The sequence below is a fragment of the Peromyscus californicus genome, unplaced genomic scaffold, assembly GCF_007827085.1.
Source record: "Peromyscus californicus insignis strain IS unplaced genomic scaffold, ASM782708v3 Scaffold_9__1_contigs__length_137607984, whole genome shotgun sequence".
Taxonomy (NCBI): domain Eukaryota; kingdom Metazoa; phylum Chordata; class Mammalia; order Rodentia; family Cricetidae; genus Peromyscus; species Peromyscus californicus.
The window spans coordinates 37,206,681-37,229,192 of NW_026294617.1; the positions used below are offsets into that span (position 1 = coordinate 37,206,681).

Sequence of the window (22,512 nt, forward strand, 5' to 3'; positions counted from 1 at the left end):
ATTTAGAAAATCTAGAAAGAAAGAACAAAGTATGTTATTCTCTGTCAATCTTATGTCCCATCACTCTTGAATACTTTGGGATGATCTGTTTTTTTATTACTTGTATTCTATTCAATGACCTAAATCAAGAAGTTAAAATGGTTGCCTCACTATTTCTAAATTTTTGCAACAGTCAAGTTTGACAAAAATTACCATCATATTCTACATGAAAGGATCTCATTCAAAATCATGCATTCCATTCATTTATGTTTCCTTGTCTCCAGGCACTCTTTCTTTGCCCTGGAGGAGGTGGGAATGGGGGGAAGGTGAGGGGGGCCATAGGGGGGAGAACAAGGGAATCCGTGGCTGATATGTAGAACTGAATTGTATTGCAAAATAAAAAAAAATCGGACATCTGCATAATTTTCAAGTATGCCCTGACAAACTGCTTATCAAATATATGTTGGGAATGATAAACGGACATTGGTTAAAGTCTAGAAAATGCTACCTTAAACAAATGATTAATTTAAACATTAATTGTAATTGATAAAATCAAAATTGTGAATTACCTGGTGGGACACAGAGAAACAAGTATTGTTTTTGTCATTCCTGCCAAAGATGCAGGAATTAACTGTAATCATTCGAGAACACCGAGCTTATCAAAATGAGAGGATATTCTACAAAATAATCCAGCTCTGGTCTTTAAAACTGCCAAGGTTATAATTTTTCTTCATTTATACATTCATTTATTTGTTTGTTTCTCTGTGTAACACTGATTGTCCTCGAACTCACTATGTAGACCATGCTGGCCTCGAACTCAGAGATTTACCTGCCTTTGCCTCCTCAAGTGCTGGGATTAAAGGCGTGTACCATCACACCTGGTTAGAAGTTTTTGTTTGTTTGTTTGTTTGTTTGTCTTTCTTTCTTAAAGTGATTTTTTATGCCCTTATTTACACTGTTGCCCCTTAGGGGATTTAGGTGAAGTAAAGTCTTCTTTTTTTTTCTTTTAAGAAAAGATTTATATTTTATTTTTGAGATTATAATTTGATGACATTCTCCCTTCCCTTTCTTCCCTCCAAACCCTCCCATATACCCCTTCCTTCTTTCCTCCAAATTCATTGCCTTAAAAAAAACCTAATTATTATTGCATGCATGTAAGTATGCATATATATATATATATTCATGAGTATACATATATGAATATATATATATATGTATATCCCTAAATATAGCCTGTTCAGTTCATATAATGCTACCTAATATATATGTTTTGAGAGCCATCTGTTTGGTATTGGACAACCAATCGGTATGCTCTTCTCTAGGGGAGGACCACTTCTCTTCCCGGCTTTCCGCGGTTGCTTGTAATTCTTCGTGTAGTCTCATGGGCTTTTCTACATCCAGTCTGGTATATTCATGTTGTTGTCTTTGCTCAGCTCACATTTGGGCAGTCATCTTGGTGAGACTTCATGGGTGTACCTTCTGGTATCACTAGGAGACATGATCTCACAGCAAACTCCCCAATCCTTGGACTGTCCCCTCTTCTGCAGTGCCTCCTGAGACTTAGGGGAGGGGTGTTTGTGGTATATCCACTGGGGTTGGGCTGCACAGCTCATTTAAAGCTCCATCCCTGTGTAAGACACTTGTTTGTTTTGGTGTCCCCTTCTCTGTGAAGGGAACTCAATTCTAGCCTTTCTGTTCTTTTGCCCTGTGTCTTAGGAGAGAAGAGTCTTTTCCCTGTGGTGCATTTGCAGGAATAAATAGGCACCCTTGGCTGCACTCCAGCCACCCATCAGCTGTGGCTGTTGTGCAGCTCCTCAGGGTTGGTTCTGCAGTAGCCCATGCCATCTCAGAGCTGCCTGCAGATATTATTTGAGTGGTTAAGGTTGTCTAATTCTGTGGCTCAGTAAAAAGCTTCCTTTCTCCAGTGAGTTTGTGTTTCACCATCCTCCATAATTCATGGTCTTTTCTGTGTTGTTGAGATTCTAGGTGGTAAAGAGACTTCACCAGAAACCTCTTACCCTTTGTGAGTTGTTCTGTTATTCATTGGTTACTTTATTAAAGTTTTAAATTTCAGACATGTATTTTTTCAGTGTCCTTTCCTATATATTTCTAATTTAGTTATATTATGGTCAGAAAACACATCACATGATGAATTCTTATGTAATTTTCTTTTCTTTCCATAATCATTTTATTTCATTTTTTTATTAAGAATTTTTTTATTCATTTTACTTATGTAATTTTCAAACACCTGCTCTGTGGCATCCTTTTGTAGTGAAATTTTATAAATGTTGCTCACATATGCAGAGAATGCCAAGTTGCATGTCCTTTCATTTAAGTTTATGGATTTGTCTAACTTAAAAAGCATAATTCCTGTAACATAAAATTGACATATTTAAAATGTACAAATTAATGATTTCAGTATATTCACAAAATTGTACAACTGTGACTATAGTTGTCTGTAGTTTTACATTCTTAGGTTTTCTAAAACAATGCTAAGCAATAGAACACTATTATTTTTAATCTTCTGGCAGCCAAATTAAACAAAGTAAGAAGAAATGAGTGAAGTTAATTTGAATACTTTGTCTAAGTTTGAAATGTTTTGAGCCTTCTATTCACATATATAACTGGTTTTTATCTCTCAGTACTTCATCTTACAGGCCGCTGTGTGTCTATTCTCAGAGCACACCCTCACTTAGAAGAGCTACGCTTTAAGTGCTTGTTTGTGACATACAGTGAGAGCTAGTACAGCTCGACTCTAAATGTTTGTCTTTGATTTAGATATAAATCCCTAAGGTTGAATTTATATATCACTCCCATAGTTTTCAGCATATTCTTGATGAAATATTCTTTTTACTATTATTTTTTAATTTTAATACGCTTATGGCATATCTGTATCCCCCCCCTTTAAACTTGATGAACTTACTCCATTTACACCTATTGTCCTCATACATAATTGGATTAATGTATGCATATTATTCAGCTTTCTTTATTTAAATTTGGATTGTATAACTTTTCTTTTTCCTATTGGTTTAAAAACTTATTATATTGCTGTAGCTTTTTCTTTTTTGAAGCAAGAGCCTTGTATAAACTAGTCAACTATTCTACTATTGAGTTCTATTCAAAGCCTCATGGCTCATACTGTTATTTTTAATGTTTTAATGGTTATTTAAAATATTTATTAAGGTATGGTTGATATAAAATAAGCCACACATATTTAATGTACATCATAGTAAATTTTAGCACTTATATAATTATATATATATGTACACAAACATACACAGGTATATCACCATTACAGTCAAGATGAGATGTCCATCACCTCCAAAAATTTCCCTATGTTTCTTGATAATCCCTTCTTATTTGATGTCTCTCTTGATTCTCATGCTTCGATAACCACAAACCTGATTTTATTCACTACAATATGTTTTCAATCACTTTATACTAATGGAATTATGTACTATGTGGTCTTTTGTGTCATCTTTTGGCATAATTTTTGAGATTTATGTAAATTATTGAGTATGTTGATTATACATCCTTTTTATTTCAAGTTGTATTTACAACCATTTTGCCTCATGCTCATGGATACCAGAAGAGGGCATTGGATCCTCTGTAACTGGAATTACAGATGGTTGTGAGCCTCCATGTACGTGCTGGAAAACTGAAACTAGGTCCTCTGCAAGAGCTGCAAGTGTTCTTAACCACTGAACTAACTATCTCTCCAGTCCCAACTTCCCATTGTTTTTGACCAATTAAAGTATTCATAATCTGTAGCCTACTATTTGTATTTTTGCAAAGAATAGTTATAGACTATTTATAATATCACTATCAGTAAATGAAGGGTAAAATTTGGGCTGGCAAAATGGCTTATGGAATAATAAGGCTTGCTGACAAGCCTGATGACCTGAGTTCAATTCCTGGGACCCAGATGATAGAAGAAGAAAACCCATTCATCCAAGATGGTCCTCTGACTTCCACATTCTCATGTTGGAATATGCGAGTATGCACACACACACATATAGAATAGATAGATAGATAGATAGATAGATAGATAGATAGATAGACAAATAAATAAATAAATAAAATTTAAGAAGATAAAATTCATTAATAAGAAGTTCAAAGAATAATATGTAAGTTAAGTAATCGCTTTTAATGATTTAATTAATAATATTGTCATTAGGATTGAATTGTTTTTACTTTTTTTCCCCCCCTCAGAAACTGTCACTTCTGGGCTCTATTCTTTGGTTATTTATTTATTTATTTGTTTGTTTGTTTGCTTGTTTTTTACTTCCTTTTTATTTATTCTTTGTGTCTTTTCACACCATGTCTCCCAATCTCATCCATCTCCCTGCCTCAGGGGGAAAAAAGTGTGTGGTGGGGGGATCTCATCATGGAAGCTGCAGTGGAGAGAAGTCTCAGCAGATAAGAGCACTGGCTGCTCTTCCAGAGGACCCAGGTTTAATTCCCAGCACTCACATGGTGGCTCACAATCATCTATGGTGGGGGTCTGATGCCCTCTTCTAGAATAAAGGTGTACATGCAGATAGAGCACTCATATACATAACTTGTTTTTTATTTTAGTGCCAATTTTGCACATGTATTTAACCTGTCCCTATTTCTTTTTCTATTTTCAGATCACAAAATTTGTCCAGGATAGACACAGAAACAGAAGAAACAGACTTCGTAAAGATCAACTTAAAAAACTCCCTGTACATAAATTCAAGAAAGGTAAGTGAATATTGTTTTCTAAACAATTACATTTAACATGTTTCAGAATACATGATGACCATACTTATACTACATTCTGAGTCTCGTCTATATACCATGCCCAACACTAACTAACACTAGTAATGAATGTTTATGGGATGTATTTTTATGCTCTGGTAGCCTGGTAAAGGCAGGAAGGAGGCTATGGGGTGGCTATATATTGCCACCACTATGTGCTAGTTGTTCTAGACAATGTCAGGAAAAAAAATACTTCCTTGTCCCAGTTAGTCTGCCCTCACTGACCTTCCTCCTATCCTCTCACCTGCTTTGTTATACACCAGTACATGGTGCTGTTAAAACTATAGGTAGCTACTATGGGTTTGCATTTTGAATGTCTTTTAATTTTCATACTAATATGAAATGGGTGCTATCATTAACCTTCCAATATACACAAGGAAGTAGAGGTTCACTGAGGCTTGAACTGTATTGACAGCTAGAGTGGAGTTTAGGTTTGATACTACAGACAGCATAGAGTCCTGCTGTGTACTCAGTAAGAAGCTAATGCAGGTGTATACTTGCTAATCCTTTGGGCTAGTACTTCCCAGACTTCATTTTTTTTTATACCAATATAACGTCCTATTGAAAGAGAGTAAAGAACAGATGGTGAGAATAGAAAAGCCAATAAAACATAGTTGCAGGGGATGGCAAGATGGCTTAGTGCTTAAGAGCACTGGCTTCTCTTCCAAAGACCTGGGATTGAATTCCTAGGACCCACATGCTTGACTCACAACCATCTGTGACTCCAGTCCTAGAGGATCCAGTACCCTCTGTGGCTTTCATGGGCACCAGGCATCAGACATACATACAGACAAAATGAATGAGTGAATGAATGATTAATAAATAAAAAGCAAAGTTTGATTTTCCACATAGCTATAAATGCCATTTATAATTTTATCTTGTTAAAAATATAACAATAAGAAAAATAGGAAAAGCATCATATTTCAATTTTAAAAAGGACATAGCCGGGCGGTGGTGGCGCACGCCTTTAATCCCAGCACTCGGGAGGCAGAGCCAGGCGGATCTCTGTGAGTTCGAGGCCAGCCTGGACTACCAAGTGAGTCCCAGGAAAGGCGCAAAGCTACACAGAGAAACCCTGTCTCGAAAAACCAAAAAAAAAAAAATAAAATAAAAAATAAATAAAAAGGACATAGATGCTATAAAACTACCAGCATATGAGGTGAGTTATCTAAAAGTTCTTTACAGATCAGACCCAATAGGAAAGGCTAGCTGTAGGAATCACCTTTTAAAACTCCATTTTGTATGCTTAGTTTTGTATTTCTTAATTTCTAGTTTAAAGACTTTTTTTTGAATAATGTGAGACAGTCTTTTATTTTAATTGAAAAAAAATTTTCATACAATATATTCTGATCATGTTTTCCTCTCCTCAAATTTCTCCCAGATCCTCCCCATGTCCCCTCTGACCCAAATCTATGCCCTTTCTTCCTTTGAACAAAAACCAAACCAAAAAACCCAAGAAAGACACACACTCAAAAACCCCACAGAAACACAAAAAATGGAAACCAAAATATACAAGCAAAAAAACCAGTGAGACAAAAAACATCCAACCAAAGCAATATGAGTCAAAAAGTCTACAAAAATACCATTAAGTTTGCTTTGTGTTATGAACTACTTACTCCTGGGCATGAGGGTTATTCTTAAGTGTGGTTAATAAACCCAGTGAGATTCCACTGGAGAAAACTAATTTTTCCTTTAGTGGGTATTAATTGTAGATAGCTTCTTGGGTCAGAGGTAGGAACCTATGTCTACTTTTTCCTTTCAGTGGTAGGACCTAGTCTAAAAAATTTTTTTTTCCTTAAACAAAATATTTTTTAAAAAGATGATGTTGAGAGTTGACAAGGTAGCTCAGCTGGTAAAGGTGCTTGCTGCCAAGTCAGATGACCTGAGTTTGATCCCCAGTATCTACGTGGTAGAAGGGAAGAATTAACTACAAGTGTGCACATTCGCACATGCACACACACACACAAAATAAAATAAAGAAAAAAGGAGGAGGAGGAAGAGAAGAAGAATATTGAGACTACCTTGGGTTAAAATGTGTTAAAGGGGGTTTGCAAGTTGGCTTTTCTTCTAAGATGAGTAGCCATTGACGGAATCGAGAAAGAGCTATCAATCTGTCAATCATGTCCATGTCTGGGCCAGGTAAGGTTCCCCATGTACTTTTTTCTTGCTATGTTAAGAGTAGGAGGGTCAAGTATATAAACAAATAGCAGATAGTAAGTTACTGCATTAATTATAAATGTGCTGGGGTCACTATTAGGGAGGTAAAGTCTTCTAATTTTGGATACATCTGGAAGATGGAATGCAGTCAATTTATTGATAGACTAGAAGTAGGGAAAGTAAGGAGGCTGCTTTTTGTTTGTTTCAGAAAAAGGCAAACACCTTTATTTGAGAAAGATCCTTAATTAGAAATAGCCGTGATAATCTATAGCAGATCAAGTTTGGGAGAATATCCCACCACTTCATGGATAGCAAGAATTTTTATATATTCGCAACAGCCCCTTTGGAATTGTTTGGCAGTTTAGCCCTTCACTGATTTTACATATTGTTAGCTGTCATTTGTTAGCTTGTGACTTATATTTTCACAAGACTATATTCTTGATTTTATTGTATAAAGCTGAATTTATTGTATAAAAACCAAAGCCCAACTTAAAACTCCCCCAATCTTGATATTTCACATACATTTATTTAATTTTCGTATTTGGTTTTAAGTGTATATATATATATATATATATATATATATATATGCATCAAATTTAGAAGGAAGTTTGATAACATGTCTGTTTAGTAAGACAACAGTATTAGGGTCACCACTAGGACCTCTGGCCTCCTGAGCTGTTGACCAAGTTTGCAGTACTAGGTATGAATTCCTTCCTGTGGAGCAGGCCTCTAATTCAATACAAAAGTGGTTATTTATCCCCATTATGGATGTACCACTATTTTACCAGTAGACACATCTTGCCTAGCAGGTTAGTATTGTCGCATTCAGGGTCCACCACTAGGGGAGATTATTAATGACTTTCCCTCCCCAGCAGCCTGTATGGCACCTTATGCCACTATAGGAGGCAACAGTCAAGGAGAATGTTTTCAAGTCACTTCAACTTGATTTTTTATGTACTGCAAGCAAAATATGTTGGTTGTATCTTTAGCAATAGGGTCTTACTGTCTAGTTCTGGTAGGCAACCAAGAACAATGGCAATAGCCCATGTTATTTAGGGGGCCTCTGTAACTCAGAGAGAGGTATACCACTTGTGGCAAGGAGTTTTCATTTAATAATTGATGTCTTCTAGGGGAAGCATTGTCCACCCATGCAGGGTGTCTGTATTTAAACTCTTCCTCTTCTTTCTCCCTCTCTTCCCTCCTTTTATTACTTTCTAAAATTAGTTTAAAAATAGTAGGTTTCTATAAGAGTTTTTCCATACATCTTTACCATGATTGACTCACCCCATTCTTTTCTGTCTCCTCTTCCCCATTGACTAGTCTTTCTTCATTTCCTCAGCCATGTTTTTTTTTGTTGTTGTTGTTAGTTTGTTTTACAGTACCAATCATGAATTCTGTCCTGTGGAGTAAGTTTTAAATCTAATTTTAAAAAGCAGTTGGTTGCACCCATAACAGTCATGCCACTGTTGTGCCAGCATGCTAAGCTTGTCTAGGGTGTCTTAGTAGAACACACAGCATCCATATCTGGGCAGAACAATCAGCAACAATTCTTCCCTAGGAATGTGCATAGTCTGATACTATAGCAAAAAGGAAGGGGACTTTCAGCTTGGTCTCAGCCTCATTTCTCTATGTGTGTGTCATCTTTAGAAATAAGGTTTTACCATCTAGCTCTGGTGTGCACCCAAGAGCAGTGAGAATAACTTTATGGTTTGCACAGTATCAGGGGATTCCTTTGCTAACAAGTCATAGGAAGGCAACCTACTCCTGGGACTTAAGATTTTTACCTAGCAACCTATGGCTCCTGGGAATATCTTTCCCTACCCATGCACAGTGACTTTATTCAAACACTTGCATACTGATAGTTTTACCATCCTTCCAGGTACCTTTCTAAATCTGTAAGACACACAAGGGTTAGCATTTACAGAAGATGGGCAAGGTCTCTGAAGGCCTGCTGCTGTCTTGGACTGCTATTAAAAAAGTGTTTACAAGGTCCAATACTGCATGAAAAGATCCTATCACTTGTATCAACTGTGTTGTCAAAAGAGCAGTGTTTTGTACAGCAGCATAGATGGGACACTAATCCATCCAACTCTCTATAACCCACAGTTATTTTCCATGAGCCATTTGGTCCCCGTATCTTAGTGTGTTGATGCATCTGCTGTGGTGTCTCTGTGCATCCTCTTAAATACCCAGCAGACTTGGTGAGGCCAGTTTGTGCTGCTTATCCTGGATCAGGCCCAAGGGGAAGCAAGAACAACAGTCTCCTGTGCCTGCACTGTGTCCCTTTCATTTTCATTGGCACAACTGGCTGCTGAAAGCCCCAGTCTGAGTGAAGAGTCAGTCTCTAATGAACTTTTTTTTTTTTATGGGAAGAAATGTGCACCGAGTACTATGGTGTGAATGTGCACTCATGTGCACACATGTGCATGTGTAAATAACTGTACACCCCTAGAACAAGCTTAATTTTTTTCATTTGCATTATTTTTATCATATTTTCTCCAAACTGTTGCTCAGGCAACAGTTTTCTGACTTCCAGAAACTAACGTAGCATTTGTCTTTCTGTTAATGTTTTGCTCAGGAACTCCAGAGACAGGCTTTGCCACAGTGATCTTCTGAATGGGCCAGATAGATGCTTTTGTTTGCTTAACCCCTCTCAGTGCCTCTGGCTTGCTTTAGGACTTCAAGTTCAGTTTACATGCTGGACTGCAATTAAGATCTACCAGAGCTCCTTCTACCTTACAAAGATTACATTCTGTCATGAAGCTCAGGAAATCCACTAAAGCCCTAGTCTAGTCCAAAGGTCATTGCTGAAAAAAGGAAAAACCTTTTTTTTTTTTTTTTACACTTATTTTGTATTTGTTTGTGGGGGAGTACAGGTGTCACAGGACACATGTGAAGGTCAGAGGACAACTTACAAGAGTTGACTCTCTTCTTCCACCGTGTGAGCTTACAGATCAAACTCAGGTCAAGGGCTTGGTGGCAAGTGCCTTTAGGTGCTGAGCCATGTCGCTGGTTCCCAACAACTTTTTTTCCTTCTTATTCTTTTTAAGTAGGAAAAATTTATGTGTTTTTCCTCAATGTATGTATGTCCTCACTGAGGTATGGAGGAGGCATCAGATTTCCTGGACTTGGAATTAGACTGCTGTGAATTACAATGTGGGTGGTGGGAATCAAACACAGGTCCCTTAAAGAGCAGTCAATACTCTAACCCCTGAGCTAGGCCAGTTCTGCAACTTAAGTGTCCTGTGAGACAGTGCTATCAGGCATAGAACTGACCATGTAGTATCATCTCTTGCTGCCCCATTTGCTCATTACACTGTCCTTGCACTGTTATCTTAATATTCATGGAGACTTCAGCCATCAATAACCTAATGACATTCATGGGCCAATCCATCAGAGACTGGTTTCCTTTGTATTATTTCAATACAAAGTCTTGTCTCAAAGAGGGATGGGTAAGTTATAATACTGTTTCTCCACTTCCATGACACTCGTATTGATGATCCCTTCTGCACCCATGTCCCATAGTGCTATAAGCCACATTGTCGGAAGATACTGGCATTCTGTGTTTAAAAATCTTCCCCAATTTAAGCAGTCCAGATGTCGAGTATTTGGTGATTAGGTTCTTATAGGGGGCCATGATCAAAGCCTCAATTTGTTTGCTAAATCATGTGTTTGTTTTTCCCCCTCTGCATCAAAGGTCAAATCTGATTGGTATCTTCTATCACTTTTACTGTACTCTCTCTGTCCTTACTGTCCTGTTCTGCGCATGGGTTCCAATTTTTGGATTCCCAACAAGAGCTCTTTAGCAGAGATCTAATTTGTACTTTTTCCTTGCATCCTGCCAACTCGAGGAGACATAGGCCAGCACCTCCATCTTGTTTTCTCCTTTTTACTTATTTCCTGCCACAGAAGAGTAGGTCAATGCAAGGCTAGCACTCACATGACTTTTTCCCACTGTCATCCCTCTTGTACTCGACAATTTCCTTCTGGTAAGATAGTGAGCCCGAGTTGCATGTCTTATGCCCACAGAAAAACCATGCAACACCTGTCACAACTGCTTTTAGAGATTGCAACATATTCTTTAGTTCTTGGCTGTTTTAGGAGGGAGGTGGGTCTGTATTCCTCAAGGAGGCATGACACCTCATACCACATAGAAGAAGATGGCCAGTCTAAGTGGCCAGCTTTCAGGTGGATTGACCTTGGTTTTATATTTTATTTATTTATCTTATATCATTGTTAGGAGCTGCCAGTGCAGCAGAGCAAGGAGGCACACCATCCATATCACATAGGGAAAATGGCTACCTCAAAATTACCCCCACATATGCTACACCCTCAGACAGATCTACCTCAGTTTTATCACCATACCATGGGCCACACAACTTCTCCCTAACTCATCTTTGGTTTCATCCGTCCCTTTCAGGTGCCCAGTTGTATTATACAGCTTTTCTTGGGAAGCCATGAATAAAGGTTTATTCACCTTTGATAGGGCACTGAAGACAGACCAAACAAGTGATTCCACCTTAGCCTAGCATGGTGAACCAATGGATTTGTTGAGGTTACTTATAGGAGTATGGGTGACTTGAAGGTAGTGACATCCCTGGATAGTGCACCCCAGCATGGGCAATGACTGTATCCCTAAAGTGCCACGTGTAACTAGCAGATAGTTCCACTAAGAGCATCTCATCTCTCCCGTGAGTGTGTGCTGCTTCATATATAATCTTTGAGAGGCGTCATATGAATCTCTTAACTCTTGTGAGCTTCTCGAATATTATGAGTCTCAGTCTTCCATGTTACAGTTCAGAGCACCCTGTTTCCAAAAATCCACATAAATAATTTAAGAAATGAATTGACATGGATCTATAGGTATCTTAGTTATTTTTCTGTTTCTGTGATAAAATACCATGAGCAAAACACCTTAAGTAAGAGTCTGTTTGGGCCTGTGTTCTGGAGGGAAGAGTCTTTGATGGTAGGGAAACAGGGCAGCAGGCAGCTGGTGTATAGTGGCAGGGGCAGGAAGCTGAGAGCTTGGATCTGGCTTTGGACAAATCAGCTATGAAGAAAGATTTTTAGACAGTTGGTGAAATCTTAATTTACTATGATATTCTGATATTAAGAAACCCATTCATTCGTATTAGGCATGCTAATAGTGATTATGCTTTTAATGCTCTTATTTGATATATAATATGTTAAGAGCCGGGTGTGGAGGTGCACACCTTTAATACTTTAATAGGGGGCAAAGACAGGCAGATCTCTGAGTTCGAGGCCAGCCTGGTCTATAGAGTGAATTCCGGACAGCCAGGACTACACAGAGAAACCCTGTCTCGGAAAACTTTAAAAAAAGAAGTTAAAGAAAGCAATGGGATACTTACCTGGGACTACATCTAAGTAGAGATCCAGAAGTCAGTGAGGAATATTGTTGTAGTGTCCTCCCTACAGGGACCACTCCACTTTAGGAATTAGAGAGCACCAGAACTCCCATGACATCACAAGTCATTTTATTTTCTGTGTCTGGTTCCTTAGTTCTCTCTTATCCCTGAAGTTCAGCATTACTTATGCTTTGTAGAGCACATTCATGGGGAGGTGTATGAGAGCTTATAGTAATGAGGAAGCTGGCAGTATTTTTTAGTAGGCTAGCACTTCCCCCAGCATGGTACAGTAGAAAGAATGAACCGTAAGACCCCATCCTACCACTTGGATGTGACCTGAGGACCCACTTAACCTAACTTCCCTGATAATACTTGTGCTGTGCATCTTGCTCAGTTATGAGGAAAAGTGATGCAAAACTATGTCATAGAATTTCCGTGGGCTGACAGGAAGAAAGTCCAGAACTGTACTGCCATAATAGATATAGAATCTTCAAAATCCTGTAGGCCAGGTGAGCTTCAGGATGTCTTAACCTTCGCAGAAAAAGAAACCTGAAGTGTGATCTAAGAGTTTCTATTGTGTCCTGCAGGACTGTTCTTCCTTTCAGTTACCAGGATTGATTATTTTCCCCAATTATATTGTAAATGAATGTGTGCCTATTACTATTAAAGACACATTAGAAAATTTACAAGGAGGAAAAATATGACCTCAATTATCCAGCAGTTTCTAGGACAAATATCAGTTTTTTAACTTTCTTTATATTGCAAAGAAAGAAAAGAAAATACTAGAACACTAGTATTTTAGAATGTGTATAATTAAAGAAAATATTTTATTTTTATTTTATGTGTATGTGTGTTTTGCCTGCATGAAAGTACATGCACCACATGCGTGTAGAGGTCAGAAGATGGTATCGGATCTCTGGTATTGGAGTTACAGATGGTTGTGAGGTTTATCCACCTCTCTAGCCCAGGATGTATATAAATTTAGGTGTCTTGAAGTCAGCTCTGGAAGGGATTTTACACCTTAATTTCCTAGATGGCTGTTTAAGAATACTTCTGGGCTAGGGAGGGGGCTCAATGGGTAAAGCACCTGCCGAGCAGGTGTGAGGACCTGTGTTTGAATACCCCCAGCCCCAAGCCAGCAGTCACTGTTTGTAATCCTGGAGCTCCTCTGGCAAGATAGAAGGTGGAGGCTGAAGAATCCTCCAAAGGTCAGCTAGCCTGATGTATGCAGCAGGGAACAAGAGAGCTGTCTTCAATAAGGTAGATAGCAAACACCAACACTCAAGGTTGTTCTCTGACCTACATACACATGTACAAACGAAAATATACAGACTAAAAAAAACATTCTAGGTACTATGAGTCAAAGGGCAATATTTAAATATGACTAGAAAACTAGGTACATATGCTAGGATACAATAAAACACAATGGCTAAGACAATGCAAAGACTTTTAAGTATAGAACGTTGTGGAATTCTGGATTTCCCTATATATTGTGTGTAAGATCTTGTACAGTTTCTTAACCTTGCCATTATACTTTTAATGTGTAAAAGTGACCAAGAGTAGCTACTTTGGGGTGAAATTTCCTCTTACTTTAAGTTACTAGGCCCCTACCCACTGTAGCTTTACAATTGTATTTTCCAAGGTATCACAAATAAATAAACTTACAAGATGGGATGAGGCAGTGTGTCTTGCCATTTCATAACTAGTCCAGGACAACAAGGGCTTTCTACAAAGCATACAGAACACCAGGCTCTATTCTGGTCCACAATCAAAAACTCTATCTTTGATTCCTTTGTGCAAGTAAATACTATAGCAAAAAGTACAAGATCAATATAAAGTCATCATTTAGAACTGTTCACAGGACATGAAAACTCAATGACTCTAAAATATCAATTTTATACACTCACTGACAACCCAGAAAACAACTACATTTATTAGTTTCTTGGGTTACAAATTATGACAAACACAATATCTTAAAACACTACAAATGTATTACCTGTAGTTCTGTATAAGGACTCTTGTGGCCATACTGAATTCATGTCAAAACATCCAAGCTATTCTCCCTACCTACCTTGATCCCTGTTAACTACAACTCAATAGGTATATTACAAGGTAATGAGACTAAATGTTTGACATGTGTGATAACATGTCGTGATTTAATTGCTTAATGTGTTCAAACTCTACCCTCAAAATCCATGTCAATGATTCATCTGTATAAGTTATCATAAATATGTTAGAGCTCTTTAATATTTCTAGTGAAGACATGTCTAATCTGTCTGACTAAACTCCACAGGAGAGTCTAACATATATACACATGAATTTGTTAAGAGTGTATTTGATAATGTTAATACAGTAAGCAAAATCAAAGTACAAGCAAAACAAAAATACTAATTTTCTTTAAAGCTTTCTATTTCGGATTCTTCTTACTGTGTTTAAATGATTAGAGGACATTGAATGACTTGCTGAAAAGAGTCATTATTCCTTATGTATGGTGCTCATCCTGACTATCTTCCCAGATAGTGACTTTATTTCTGATACCTTCCAAAGTAATTATACCTGTGTAGGTCAGGCAATGAAACCCTCTTTTGTTTCCTAAGGTTATTTTTTAAAGTAATTGGAAAACACTGAACTAAAGCAGTCAGAGGTAACAAAGTATTTTTAAATACACCCCCCCCCCCCCAAAGCAGCTGTATTTAAGAGTACTGCTTTGCTTCCTTTAAAAAATGTATCATTTAGAGCTGGGCGGTGGTGGTGCACGCCTTTAATCCCAGCACTTGGGAGGCAGAGGCAGGCGGATCTTTGAATTCCAGGCCAGCCTGGTCTACAGAGCAAGATCCAGGAAAGGCACAAAGCTACACAGAGAAACCCTGTCTCAACCCCCCCCCCCAAATGTATCATTTGAATACCAAAAGAGCTCTGAATTAAGGAAACTAGATATTATAAGGCAGTGAACAAGGGTAAGACAAAAGCAGCAACTGCATTACTGTTAATAGTCAGTTAGTGAATACCTATCTCCCTGGTCATTAGATTGCCTATCAGCCTAAACACCACAGAACTGGCAATATTGGTTATTTGAAACCAAAAGTGTCTTCACTTCGGATCTGTTTTTAATTAAAATATTATAAGTATTTGAAGCTTTTGATGTGCTTTTGTGTGTAGGCTGGGGTAAGGATGTAGGTCAGTGGTAAGACTCCTGCTAGCATGCCTGAATTCAATCCTACCATCAGCCACAAAAATGACTCAGAATTTGAGATGTTTGGTGAAATTTTTTATTTTTAGTATAGAATATTTCAGAACTAACATTCAAATGCTTAAGTAATGCTCAAGTCTACATATTCTTATTTACAATTTTCTGTTACAGGAGATGAGTATGATGTATGTGCTATTTGTTTGGAGGAATATGAAGATGGAGATAAGCTAAGGATCCTTCCCTGTTCCCATGGTATGAGTAACCACATACCTTGAATTTGCATATAATTCGATTTTGAGTTCTGTATCAAGGGCGAAGAGACTGAAATATAAACTAATGGGTTTATGCGATTCTATAAAAATGTGTGTACACAATGTGTACCAATCACTGCACTAAATGAACACAGCAAGAAATTAAATGTAACAGTCTCTTAATACTATAGTGTTAGGCATGCTTAACTCAACATGAATGTCTATGGACCTTATTTTCCATATTTCAGTATCATCGTTCTGTGTTGTCATAAAAAGAAAATGTTAACTGGCCTACAAAGTCCCAGTAAAAAAAAAGAAAAAAAAAATAAAATAAAATAAAAAAAAAAGAAAATGTTGCATAAAAATACCAAATTTCAGCAACTGTTACTACTGAGATCATAAACTTCTTCATAAAGAGCATCTTATGCCCTGCCAAACCAAATCAAGTATTGAATTTGAAAATTAGTGCTTTTGCTTAACAGAATTGTCGTACTGAAGATGTATATTTTGCTTCAACAGCTTATCACTGCAAGTGTGTAGATCCTTGGCTAACTAAAACCAAAAAAACCTGTCCAGTCTGCAAACAGAAAGTTGTTCCTTCCCAAGGTGATTCGGACTCTGACACAGACAGCAGTCAGGAAGAAAATGAAGTGTCAGAGCACACCCCTTTACTCCCACCTTCAGCTTCTGTCAGGACCCAGTCATTCGGGTCTTTGTCAGAATCCCACTCACATCAGAACATGACAGAGTCTTCAGACTACGAGGAAGATGACAATGAGACGGACAGCAGTGATGCAGACAATGAAATTACTGAGCACAGTGTTGTGGTCCAGCTGCAGCCTAATGATGAACAGGATTACAGCATAGCAAATACTGTGTGACTTTCAGGTGACTAGTTTATTTCCCCTTAAAATGTTTATTTAGGTACATGATTTGATTTTTCTGCTCTCTTTAGAGGTTTCTGTAGAAATAACTTATTTTTTAGTTTTCTAGTGTAATCACGTTCCTGAAATAGGCTATTTGATCTATAATACTTATCTTCAATAGTGTACATCCATTTCACTAACAAGTAACAGACTGGTGCTGTAACTCAGGCATCAAATTAGCTCTCTGGGATGATGAAATGTAGCTAAGACACTTTACAAATCCTCAATATAGCTTGAAATGAAAACCTAGATCACAGTATGCAAATGTCTTACACATGAAGTCTGCCTATGGTCATCTAGCATGAGCTGAAACAACTCTCATTTCCATAAAGTTGCCTAGGACTGTTGAGTTGGCACATGTCTGTTCTGATATTTCCCCTGTCATGATTAGTGCGTGGCAACATGCAATTTAGGATTTTTCTTCTTAGAACCACAGAATCTAAAAGATGTCATTTTCCTTCCTACTCAACTAGTTTTTCCTCATAGGAAAGGTCTAGTGTAAACTTCAAATATTTTATTTTAAGGCTTTTAAAAACACTATATAGTGTTATGAGTTTGACTCCACAGGAGCGACTCTGGACCTTACTTTCCATATTTCAGTATCCTTTTGTGTTGCAATAAAAAAAATGCTGCATAAAAATACCAAATTTCAGCCAACTGTTAATACTGAGATCATATACCTCTTCATAAAGAGCATCTTATGCTAGTTAACCCTGCTGAACCATGTGCAGAGGAAACTGTTCAAGTATTGGGTTTGAAAATAAGTGCTTTTGCTTAACAGAACTAATGTATTGAGCGATGTATTATGAAAAGCTAAATTATATAACACTGTAACTATGTAGAAAATATACTTAAATATAATCAGATGCTAAGAATTTTTATATGGCCTTGTATGATGGGAGCTTCAATGTTAATAAATGTTTTCCACTTTAAAAGCCACGAAGTATTTGTTCTGATGAACTCTTTTATCACATTAATTAGCCTTACATGCAGGGTGCTATAAAGGAAAATGATTGAGATCATACATCACCTTAGGATTTTATATAAGGTTACTTATTAACTACTCACAAGCTTTTAGGCTTATCCACCAAAGTTAACTACAGTCAAAATCATCCCCTAAGTAGTGTAAATTAGGGTACTCTGTTGTAAATTGTGGCACATGCTTTACAGTAGATGTATCTAGTGACATGGGAAACTGAATAAAATCATGTTATAGAATAAGTCTATCAGGTGTATGAGCCTTTCATTATTTTTAAGAAATGCTGTATTTTAAGAGAAATGTAACACTAGGAAAAGAAATTTTAATTTTTTGAATTCTCTTTAAAAATTTTATACCATCTTTGTTTTGAGACAGGGTTTTCTCTGTGTAGCCCTGACTGTCCTGGAATTCACTCTGTAAGCCAGGCTGTCCTCGAACTCAGATCCTCTTGTCTTTGCCTACTGAGTGCTGGGATTAAAGGCGTGTGCTACCCACCACCTCCCTTTTTAAACTAGATGATTTGTTATAGTAATAAAAGGACATGGCACTGACACAAAAATACACATAGACAACAGAATAGACAGAGGACCCAGGTATAAGGCTACAAAATTACAGCCCAAAATACACACTGGAGAAAGGACAGCATCTTCAACAAATGGACTGAGAAAACTGGGTATCTATCCACATACAGAAGAATGAAACTTGAATCTTAGCTCTCACCCTATAAAACAATTCCAGACACGGTGAAACTGTGAGTGTTAGACCTGCAATTCTGAACCACTACAGGATAAAGCTGGGAGTAAAGTAGATATAGGAGTAGGTTATGACTGTCTGTAGAGGACTCTGGTTGCTCAGGAAATAAGGCCAAGAGAGGACACTGTTAATCAAGTGAAAGGCAGTTTAAGGAATGGAAGAAAATCTTTACCAGAAATCTGATAGAGGATTGTTGTATACAGAATATATAAAGAGCTTTAAAAGCTACATATCAAAACCAGAAACAATCTGATGAAAACCGTGATCTAGGAACACAGATAGTTAATAAATACTCTAAGTGTTCAACATCTTACTCCAAGTCAGAACGGCTATTACCAAAAGCAAATGAGGTCAAATGCTAGCAACGTTGTGGGGGAGGAAAACCTATGCACGGGTGGTAGGAGTATAAACTGGTGCAGACACTATGAAGGTAAGGGTCAGTGTCTCCAAAACCTAAAACCAGAATTGTGCCCTATGACCCAAAGGATTCCATACCCTCCAGCAGAGGCACTTGTACATCATGTTCATTGCAGTTCTGCTCACAATACAGAGGGAATGGAACTGGCTTAAATGTCAATGAATGAAGAATGGATAATGAAAATGTAATATATACAATGGAATTGTATTCAGTGGTAAAGAATAAAATTACTAAACTTTCCTGGGGGGAGGGAAATGGATGGATCTGAGAAATATTATACTGAGAGAGGTAACCCAGGTCCAGAAAGTCAAACACTGCATGGTCTCCCTTACATGCTGATACTAGCTAGGAATTTTTGGAACAGCGTGCTTAATGTTGAATCTTGGTAAAGGCAAGAAAGAGGTGTGTGTGTGTGTGTGTGTGTGTGTGTGTGTGTGTGTGTGTGTGTGTGTGTGTATGTGTAGGGAGGGGATGGGAAACCCGGGAAGAGGAGGGTAGCATAGAGAAGGATAACCAAAATTAAGGATATATAGAAAACCCATATGGGTACTAGTTTTATAAGGTTATTTTAAAAAAAGAAGCAAGTTTGGTCATAAGTATCCTCTATGGATGGGTAATGTTTCTCCAAATGCTATAGATTATTACGTAAAAATCTCAGTGCTAGATATGGGATACCTCTCCTATGAAATGTTGATTGGGGACAGGTGAAGGGGCTCAAACATTTCAAGGTCATTGGTATTGATCCTGGTTGCCCACTTGAACTTGATTAAGACTGCTGCTGGAGAGATCACACACTCTGGTCCTAAGACAGAGAGAATCAGACTGGAGCTGAGTTGGAAGATTCCTCCCTACTGGCTAGCCTTCAAGGTGCAAGAATGTGCTGCTATGCAGGCTGCTGGGGAAGAAAAGTCATTAACTGTGTTACTCAGCTATGAATCCCGAGAGCTGTCATAATGACCTACCAGGCAAGATGTGCCAACTTATGAAATAGTGCCACGATTGTTACGGGGATACCAACTGCTGGTTTGAGGCCTGCTGTACAAGAGGGAAATTGTGCCTAGTTCTGTAAACCTGGTCAAGAGCCCAGGACTGGGGAGGTCACAGGCCCTATGGAGATCCTACTATTATTGTTTTACTACAAGGTCATGTTGTCAAACTGGCTTATAAATACTCACATTCAAACCTATATATTAGCCTTCATCAGAGAAGCTTAGAGCAGAGGACAGAGGTTAATGTAGAAATTCATTAAATGCCAAAATGCTGACTGTAGCTAGAGTTTTCCTGCCTGGCCCACAGTCAGGATAAATCTCTCTCACCTGCCAGTCCCACAGCTGCTCAGACCCGACCAAGTAAACACAGAGACTTATATTGCTTACAAACTGTATGGCCGTGGCAGGCTTCTTGCTAACTGTTCTTACAGCTTAAATTAATCCATTTTCATTAATCTATACCTTGCCACATGGCTCATGGCTTACCGGCATCTTCACATGCTGTTTGTCATCATGGTGGCTGGCAGTGTCTCTCTGACTCAGCCTTCCACTTCCCAGCTTTATTCTCCACCTTGTCCCGCCTATACTTTCTTCTTAGCCAATGGCCAATCAGTGTTTTATTTATTGACCAATCAGCAACACATTTGCCATACAGAACATCCCACAGCAGCTGACAATAAGTGATAGTGGTGTGCTCAGTCCTAAATGGAACAGCTAATATAGTATCACCTCTTTCAAGGGTCAGGGAGAGTGGAAAGACTGTTAAAAGCCAGAGGATGAGGAGAGTCAAAGCGAAAAGATGACTTCTGGACATGACATAGTCATCACAATCATCAACTCACTGCAGCTGTGGTTTATCTGCACAGGACTGGCCTAGCAACATTTTACTGTGGCTCGGGGAGGGAACCCACTGACACTGCATCCCTCCCTGAGGGACTACTGGCAATCAACAGTGTTGGAAGAGGTATCACTTCCTCCAGTGGTGTAGACACGAATAAGTTGCCCTTGCTCTAGTAAGTAGCCTCCTACTTATGCTTGAGCAAGAAACTAAATCAAGCCAGGTGGCCGTGGCACATGCCTTTAATCTCAGCACTCGGGAGGCAGTCAGGAGGATCTCAGTGAGTTTGAGGCCAGCCTGGTCTACAGAGCAAGATCCAGGACAGGCACCAAAACTACACAGAGAAACCCTGGCTCAAAAAAACAAAAAACATCAACAACAAAAAAACTAAATCAACTCAGAAAGGGGGGGGGGGGTTCACGAGAACAACTAAAATCTGTTATACAAATGTATGAAACTGTCAAACAAAAACTTTAAAAAATACAGAAAGCTTGCTGGGCATGGCACATACCTTTAATCCCAGCACTGGAAAGTAGAGGCAGGCTGCCAGACAGAACTACATGAGACTCTCTCAAAATAAGTTTTACACGAAAAATTCAATTTAGTTTCAAGTTTTGAGATCTCTATTAAGAAAGATTTGCACTCGTACAAATTTATATACAAATATTCTGGCAGTCTGAAAATTTGATTCATAGAATTTAATCCATCAGTCCAAAATGAATAAATGCAATAGAAAACTTACACGAAGGCTATTTGGTTTTAAGACTAAAGTACTTAGCGGTCTCGATCCAGTTAAGTGTATGTATCTAGGTAAAGATGACAGGGTGTGTTGACTTTTAGCTGGAGAAGATGGACATCCAGAACTCCATGTGCACACCAGCTGTTGGCAGCCTGACAGACACCAACAGTAACACATTAAGGCTGAGCCCCTATGATGTTCTAGTAATCCCTTTGAATTACTACTGGACAGGGGCTATCCCAGCTAACCTAGCAGACATATTTTGAGGAACAGCTTAAATATTCAACTCCTTAGAATTTTAAATTAGGTTTTATAGCAGTTCTTCTATTGATACTTTTACTAGAAATATTTTAAATATTATAGAAAATGCTACTCAAATTCCTATACTTATGTTTTTCAAAATATATTTCCTTATTCAGTAAATTATTTTGTCATAAAACAGTATACTCTGACCTTAGAAATTTTAGAATATGTAAGAAAAACACAAGAAACTAAAGTCATAATCTAACTACAGACAAAGCAATGGCAATACTATAATTTCTTATAAACTATAAAATTGGTATGATATGAAAATACAAATGTTACTTCTACTTGGGAAAGTAAAAGGTTCAGTTCAACATACACTAGGTAACTGTCATTCTACTCCTTTAAGATAAAGCAGAGACCCAAGAAACACTTTACCATGGTAGTTAGGTAGAAGTTAAAATATGACATTATTTTATGGATCTAATTTTTAAATTTTTTTCATGTGCATGGTGTTTTGCCTGCATCTGTCCATGTACTATATCCATATAGTGCCTGGGGAGGTCAGGACAGGGTGTTGGATCCCTTGGTACTGAAGTTACAGGCAGTTACAAGTCTCCATGTGGTTGCTGGGACTTGAATCCAGGTTCTCTGGAAGTGTTCCTAACTGTTGAGTCATCTCTCTAGACTCTGGCCCTAACTTTAAACCAGTTAGATTTCTGTAATTTCATTTAGCCTAAGATAAAAGGAAGATGACATAACACTAAGTTCGCTGTCTACCAACAGATGCACAGTAAATAGCTATTAAAATAATAAAAACAGCACACCTCGAGTGGGATATGTTAGGAGACAAGTTTAAAGGCACTCTGTTTCTAGCTACATATTAGATTGTGACTACCTTT

The 22,512-nt window shown here is 38.0% G+C and overlaps 1 protein-coding gene across 2 annotated transcripts in view; it reads left to right on the forward strand.

Annotated features, from left to right (window-relative positions):
* Positions 1-17,590, forward strand: part of Rnf13 (ring finger protein 13) — a 93,402-nt gene extending 75,812 nt beyond the window's left edge. For both annotated transcript variants that reach the window (XM_052730266.1, XM_052730267.1), the window contains 3 exons: positions 4,611-4,704; positions 15,646-15,726; positions 16,245-17,590. In XM_052730266.1, coding sequence (XP_052586226.1) covers positions 4,611-4,704; positions 15,646-15,726; positions 16,245-16,606 — 537 coding nt within the window. In that variant the 3' untranslated portion in view covers positions 16,607-17,590. The remainder of the gene's footprint in view (positions 1-4,610; positions 4,705-15,645; positions 15,727-16,244) is intronic.
* Positions 17,591-22,512: the final 4,922 nt, after the last annotated feature.